The sequence below is a fragment of the Archocentrus centrarchus genome, chromosome 4 (assembly GCF_007364275.1).
Source record: "Archocentrus centrarchus isolate MPI-CPG fArcCen1 chromosome 4, fArcCen1, whole genome shotgun sequence".
Taxonomy (NCBI): domain Eukaryota; kingdom Metazoa; phylum Chordata; class Actinopteri; order Cichliformes; family Cichlidae; genus Archocentrus; species Archocentrus centrarchus.
Window position 1 is genome coordinate 33,889,580 of NC_044349.1, and position 8,154 is coordinate 33,897,733.

The 8,154-nt window shown below is 37.1% G+C and overlaps 1 protein-coding gene across 1 annotated transcript in view; it reads right to left on the bottom strand.

Moving 5' to 3' along the window:
- LOC115779410 (desmoglein-4-like) overlaps positions 1-6,016 on the bottom strand; it is a 31,861-nt gene extending 25,845 nt beyond the window's left edge. The window contains 3 exon segments of the mRNA XM_030728055.1: positions 2,469-2,624; positions 3,544-3,669; positions 5,934-6,016. Of these exon segments, the coding sequence (XP_030583915.1) occupies positions 2,469-2,624; positions 3,544-3,669; positions 5,934-5,990 (339 nt within the window). The 5' untranslated portion in view covers positions 5,991-6,016.
- Positions 6,017-8,154: the final 2,138 nt, after the last annotated feature.

The following is an 8,154-nucleotide window of genomic DNA, read 5'->3' on the forward strand; positions in this document are numbered from 1 at the left end:
TTAAAGTGGTGGGTGGGCTCCTTTACATTTTGAGAGAAGCCAATTCAATCTAACAATAGATTAAATGCAGTGTTGAGGCTGTCATTCTCAGCATCTACATGGATGTTAAAATCACCCACTATAATTATTTTATCTGAACTGAGCACTAAATCAGATAAAAAGTCTGAGAAATCAGACAGAAACTCTGAGTAAGGACCAGGTGGACGATAGATAATAACAAATAAAACAGGTTTTTGATTTTCCCAATTAGGATGGACAAGACTAAGAGTCAGGCTTTCAAAAGAATGAAAACTTTGTCTGGGTCTTTGATTAATTAATAAGCTGGAATTGAAGATTGCAGCTAATCCTCCTCCTCGACCTGTGCTTCGAGCATTCTGAGTTACTGTGACTCGGGGGTGTTGATTCATTTAAACTAACATATTCATCCTGCTGTAACCAGGTTTCTGTAAGGCAGAATAAATCAATACGTTGATCAATTATTAAATCATTTACTAATAGGGACTTGGAAGAGAGAGACCTAATGTTTAACAATCCACATTTAATTGTTTTATTTTTTGGTGCAGTTGATGAAGCTGTATTATTTATTGTTTTTGAATTTTTATGCTTAAATAGCTTTTTGCTGATTTTAGCTTTGGTTGTTAGTGGTCTGGGAGCAGGCACCGACTCTATGGGGATGGGGTTTTGGGGGGATGGCAGGAGGAGAGAAGCTGCAGAGAGGCGTGTAAGACTGCAACTCTGCTTCCTGGTCTCAACCCTGGGTAGTCAGTTTTTAGGAGGGTTAATAAATTTGGCCAGATTTCTAGATTTCTTTTACGGCCCGCCCTTCGTTACCTTATATGGTAACGTATACACCCTTAGGCCGTAACTACGCGTAATTTACAGGGATTTATCCTGTAAGTAAATTTAAGTTATGTGTAATTAGGCTGTACTATTTTTAATTAGGCTGTAATTATTTTTAATAAGGCTGAAATATTTTTAATAAGGCCGTAATTATTTTTAATAAGGCTGAATTATTTTTAATAAGGTTGAATTATTTTTAATAAGGCTGAATTACCTAACGCTTTCTTTTACAGCCCGCCCTTAGGCCGTAATTACGCGTATTTTACAGGGATTTATCCTGTAAGTAAAGTTACGTGTAATTAGGCTGTACTATTTTTAATTAGCCTGTAATTATTTTTAATAAGGCTGAATTATTTTTAATAAGGCCGTAATTATTTTTACTAAGGCTGAATTAGTGGGCGTTCACCAACGCCACCTAGTGGATGTGGGAGACGTTCAGCAGCTGAATGATGTGAGGTATGGGTAGCCTGCTGGGCTGACAGTATCAAGGTGAGCCCACGAAGCTCCCGACAGCCTCCGAGCACAGCATGCCTTGAACACGCGCCACGGGTCAATGCGTCGGGTGCAAGGGCCTGAACATCACTGCTTGCAGCTTTAATTTAATTATATATATATATATATATATATATATATATATATATATGCTTTATAAACTATGAGATCATAAATGTAGGGGTGCTGACTATTATATTGATTATTAATTATTAATCTAAAATATTAATCTTGTCTTTAGCTCTAAAGAGTACTTACTTACTTTAATCTATTTCATTGCCATCATTAGTTGTGTTCTAACATCTATAGATTTATATGATCTGTTTCATCATACCTAACAACCTTCAGACAGTTAAACAACAATAAATTTGTGCCTCAAGCACAAATTTCATCTCTCTGAATAAAAACATTATACATGTATACACAGCTCATGTTGCTTACTAAACAAAAACAAATGGGTCAGATGTTAAAATGATTTTATTTTTATTCTAGAAGACTCCCAACAGAGTCTCAGAAAGATCAACTCGCCTGGTAGATCTGTGGGCAGTGGCCCTGATGTATGAGTGTGTGAATAAAAAGGACAATGTAACCTACTTGTGCACGTATGTTTAGCCTACATTCAGTGAGCATTGCACTTTGTAGTGCCTGCTGATTTTTTTAAATTCTCGGGGAGGGGAAATGATGACCCTGACACCATGGTAGTCAAAGTTTGTGCAGCAACCGTTAATGTGCTACTGTATTTCTGTTGCACAGAGCAATGTTTCTTTACATTAGGTATGATTTTCCTGTCATTTACTCCTTGGAAGATAAATAAAATTAGTGAGCTATCATCTATCACCAAACTATTAGTCACCACTAGTGGCTTCTACCATATAAAAATACTAATGCCTTTTTTGGCATTGTGATTGCTGTCAGTGTAGTCTTTGACATCTGCATTTCATAGAAGTGAAGCTGATACCTGGAGTGCACTTCGATGACTTTCATTTGGTGATACACAGAAGAGAAGATTGTGCACAGTAAAGTCAAATCTAGGCTTTGATTTTATATTAACCATTGGATCTTTGTTGTCAACATGGGAGTTTGTCATCACATTAATATATAAAATGGGGACAGTTTCCAAAAGAAAAAAGACTTACATTGTAGTATGGGCAATTTTCCCGGTCCAGTATACCAGTGACACGTACAAACCCAGTGAGTCGGTCCACCACAAAAAGGTTGAATGGTTTTTTGTCCGCTCCTTCTCCAGAAAGGAAATATTCAACTTTTTCAACACTGTCTTTATCAGAGCGTATCTGAAAACAAATCAGGGAAAACAAATTTTGAGTAACACCTCTGTCTTGAAAGGAATTCAAATTAGTGTTTACTTTAAATTCCATGGTAATATTTTCAGTGTGGTATTTTGCCCATAAATTTCCCACGAAATATTTTGGCTTTGATTACACATCAGCTGGTGGTCTTTTCTCAACATCCAGTCATGGTTTTAAAATAGTTCCAAAATGAAAATTGAACCAATAAATTACTTTTATGTTAGGTTGAGGCACTTCAGATGTTGACTGGCTGCAAAAAAAGTTTGTGTTCAAGAACTTTTTTCTACTGGAATTACAAATCGCTTTTGTAATGACAGCAAAAACAAGAATCTATTATTAATTTTATGCCACCATAGGAATCCCACCATAATAAATACTGTACAGACCTGAATTATGTTTAAAATTTTCATTTTACTCTTGAAAAGAAAGTGTGCTGTTCATGCAGAATTTTCCAAATGGCATGCTTCTTTAGTTCAAAAATTGCACCCTGTGATTTATGGTTTTGACTGTACTGGACATAATTACGATTAACAAATCTTCAAAAAATTTCCTGTAATAGTAGATCTGCACTGACAGCTGTTTCACTGGCCAGCATATTTTTGTGCTGTAATTAACAAACCTAGGACTTGGGGTTATTTTAAAGTGTCATACTGCTGGTCTTTTTATTTTGACAGAAATTAAATATCAGTCTGTAGCCAAGGGCCAAATTCTCTTATCTGAAGACTCAAATGTTTGAAATAGTTTCTCTTCAAGTGGAAACAGGTTTTAACGTTACAGGCTTAGTAAAAGACCACCAAATGATGTGACAGAAACCAAGCACCCACTATTCCACAATATAATGTACATATGATGTACACATCCTAAGTTTGGCACCAAAGATTTCAATGTGTTGAAGCCAAGAGACCTTTGCAATGTATTCCAAATGGGTGTAATCAATATTCTCCATTAGCTTTGCAGGAGGAAGGATCCATTCTCTTCGATTCCTCTTCAGGTCCTTTACCTTCTTCCCTCTCGCCTCAGAACTCACCAACTGTTAATGACAGTAGTATAATTAAATCACTTAGCCCATGACTAACCAGCAGGATTGATTTTCTTGTTTCTCTCACACTGTGCTATTTGTGAACCACCAACTTTGTACATAGCATATACCTGACTGCACCACTTCATAGTGTGTTATAATTTTAAAATAACAGAAGATGCAATTATATTAAAGAAAGGATTAAGATTTTAGGGAATTAGTTGCCTAGAAATTACCTAAAATTGTTTGAAATATTTTGATGTTCACATTCAAAAACAAAGGAATACTTTTTTTTTTTGCTTTTTAATTTTCTACAATCTCATTGTACATCCTGTATAATGACAATAAAGGCATTCTATTCTATTTTTACAGTTTTTTTTTCACTAATACTCTCCCACCCCTGGCTCTACATTGTTTTTCTTGCCTTTTTCCATGGTCCTTGGCCTTTTGCCTAGTGTTTTGTGTTTTTGTTCCTTGGGGTTCTGTTGTTGTTGAATTTCTTTTGTGTTTGCCTATGGGTTAGATTCTTACTTTTTTATTTTCTGGATCTTGTTCTTAGTTATAGTTATTTGTATTTAATTCCTCCTTCCCTTCAAATCCCCGTGTCCCCATTGTGCTCCCTATGTTGTGTCACATCTTCTATTTACCTGTAAACTCACTTCCTGTTTTATTTTCCTAGTCTCCTGTTACATGTGTGTTGTATTCAGTTTTGCTTCCTCCTTGCCTTGTTAGTGTCATTCTGTCCACCTGATATCTCGTTATCCCTTGTGTATATATTGTCTGTGCTTTCCCTTGTTCCCCGTTGCATTGGTGTCATTGGCTTACCTCCTGCTGTGTGCAGAAGCGCTTGTTTGTGTATATTTATGATTAATTGTGTTTTGTACAGTAGTTTGTTCTGCTGGCTCCTGTCCAGCCCTGTTATGTTCATTGTTTCCAGTAATTAAAGTGTGAATTCTGAGTTAAAGACTTGTTTCTCAAGTGCTGCAAAGAGGTCCTCAACCCACCTGCCACAGCTGGTACATGACACCTTTTTTCTACAAAGAAAAGCTGTTGTAAGATACGGAAGAGTGATATGTAGCCAAAGTTGTGCCACGACAATCAAACTGAATCTCACTGTTTATGGCACTTGTTCCTATCTGGTATGCACCAAAACCACCTGACTATTTAATTAGCAAAACTAATGCACAGATTATCTAAACTGGCACTGTGCAGTGGTTGCCTCATAGAAATAAGATTGCATAAGTGCATATAAAATAAAAGCACAGTGTGCAGAAGCAAATATGGCTTATAGCCTAATCACTGAGTGAACTAGAAAACATTATATTAATAACATTCCATTTCGATTTTTCATTTTACTTACTTTCCCAAACTCAGGGACATTTTTCATCACAAGTTACACACACCAGCTGTTCTGTTTCTTCTTCAGTTTTTTAGTTGTCTCTGTGTTTATGAGAATCGTACTTCATATGGAATGTGAGAATTCAATATGCCAACTGTTAAAAAATTAAGCTTTTTTCACTTTAGTCTAATAAAACAGAAACCTATACTTAAATATACAGCTGGCATAGAGGCTATAGACTGAAATAAATTGTGTACTGTCAAAGTAATGTAATCCACTGACTGATTTATGTGCATTGCCCATTATTATTGGAATACATAATGTTTTTGACTTGATTAAAGTGTTAATACTAAGGAAGCCAGAATACCCAGAGAGAATCCACACACAGAAATGATGTGAGAGTCCACACAGAAAGGGCCTGGACAGCTGACAGAGTCAAACCTAGGACCTCTTTGCTCTCAGGTAACAGTGTTAACCACCATGTGTACCCCCCACATACACGCATTGGTTGCTTTTATTGACTTTGACTCTAATTATATATACTAGTGACTAGATCAAAATTGGCTTCAAGTATAACATGTGTGCTCTTTAATTTTTGTCTCATTTTCATGTCCTCCACCCAACTCAATCTGTTGCATATTGTGTTGTCAGTAATTTCACAAGTATACATTCTTAACTGTTAAGGTAATTTCAAATTAGAAAAATTATTAACTTTTTGAAATTTCTAAGAATCTTATTTAGTACAATATTTGTTATGATTGGAGGTTAATAAGGTTCATGGGTGTAGTGAAGGAGGTCATGCAGAGCACTGGCGGGAGAGAAGAGAATGTTAAGAATAGGATACAGATTACCTTCTGTGGCAATCTCTAAAGACAGCAGCCAAAAGCAGTGAGCCCTGGTACTTTAATCAGATAGTAGTGTAAGGTTGAATACTCACCAAGGCCAGTAGTGATAAAAGCAGTAAGCTCACTTCTGTAAGGCAAAATTGTGCCATGATTATAGGGAAGCTTCAGGGGTTTGCTGAGTTTTGAGTTGAATTAGGCTGTTAAAAAAGAACAAAAAGGTGGGCTGTATATAATCTTTTTAAAGACACACCCATGTAACTTTTAAGTCCATCCCTCTATATCAGCAACTCAATCATAGTCATGTGCAGACTCCTTCTACTCAGTTTGTTTGGTTCACAAATGTTGGCATATGAGAGTTGAAGGTGTGTCTGTTTAGCACAATAATTTGAAAGGTAAGATAAGGCAATGCTTCAGGGTTGAATACTTGACAAGAGAATAGACAGATAAACCAAACTCTAAAACACTTTGTGAAAAAAATGCTACTTTTCAAGTAAATAAATAGTTGATCTTTTTTCAGTGGCAGTAGGTTCTCCATAGTACTTATTTATATTTAAATCTGTTCAGAATACTTTGCAATGTAAGTTCCCTGAGAAGAAATAGGATGGGGCACAAATAAGAAGTACAGTATGAGAAGTTTGAATTTTTGCCCATAGAACGAACGAACAGACAGACAGACAGACACAGCACCATGAGGGGAGCTGCTGATAACAACCCATCAAAGAACTGACAAAAACACAGACAATAAATACACAAGAGATAATGAGAGGAGAGTGGAAACCGCTGGGAAGAATAGGTGGTCAGAATGCACTAACAAGACCAGGAGAAGCAAAACTGAACACATTGCACATGATACAAGACACTATCAAATGAAATAGAACAAAGAACACTGTTACCACCAAAGTCTAAACAAAGAACAGTTCTGGGCATCTACTCGGCCATGGGCAGAGGCAGGGCAAACCAAGCAGTTCAATTCAATTCAATTTTATTTATATAGCACCAAATCACAAAAAATAGTCGCCTCAAGGCACTTTATATTGTAAGGTAAAGATCCTACAATAATTACAGAGAAAATCCAACAGTCAACGGTGTCTGTCTCCCCAGTCCAAAATGAGAGCTGGTTCCACAGAAGAGGCGCCTGAAAGCTGAAGGCTCTGCCTCCCATTCTACTCTTAAGTCTCCTAGGAGCCACAAGTAAGCCAACGGTCTGAGAGTGAAGTGCTCTATTTGGGTGATATGGTACATTTTGCATCAGCTGAAAGCTTTTTGGGGAGTTTTTAGGACAGCCTGATAATAATGAATTACAATAATCCAGCCTAGAACTAATAAATGTATGAATTAGCTTTTCAGCATCACATCAGATAGGATTTTTCTAATTTTTGAAATATTCCGCAAATGCAAAAAAGCAGTCCTTCATATTTGTTTAATATGTGCATTGAAGGACATATCCTGGTCAAAAGTGACTCCAAGATTCCTCACTGTGTTACTGGAGGCCCAGGTAAAAGTATCTGATTAGACACCATGTTTCTAAGATTTGTAGGGCAGATTAAAATAACTTTAATTTTATCTGAAATTGTAATGGTGAAAGATGTTTTTCCCATCCCCATCCTTGGTTCAGAGATGTCATTAAGAGTTTAAAGCAGTTTAATTTTCCCAAGGACACATTAAAAACTGGGACTGTTGTGAAAAGCCACACCAATAAGCTGAACTCAATTCTCTTTATAAATTGTTATTGTTAAAAATCCCAAACATATCAGCAAATCTACATTAGAAGATTTCTCACAGTGTTACTGGAGGCCAAAGTATGACCCTCTAGGGATCATCACTGAAGGAGTCCCTCCAGAGGCTGGCACCAGAGAGGGTGACTAGATAACCTCCAGTGTCCTGGCTGTAGGCCAATGTTGGCAGAAGAACAGACGGAATGCACCAGATGGCAAGACAGGACGCTGTTTATAAACACTGGCCCAGCATCATCAGAAAGCAGGGAGGCAGGTGCAAAATGGGATTGTGCTGAGCACACAGCATCCGCAGACTGGGACTGCTGGTTCCGTCGTCGGGAGCCCTGCTTCTTCTTGTAGGGGCGACGGTGGTGATGAGTCGCCGGACTGAGATGCCACTGTAGAATGATCTGAGGGAAGCAATGGGGAGGAAGTGGTCTGCTGCTGTATTCAGAATGACATGAGGATTACACAGAAATTCATTTATGGTATTTGAAAGTATTTTTTATATAAATTTAAAAATATAATAATGTTCACAGGTATGAATGATCAGAAATAGATGCACTGAATGCAATATGAGCTTGTGCTTTATGACTTT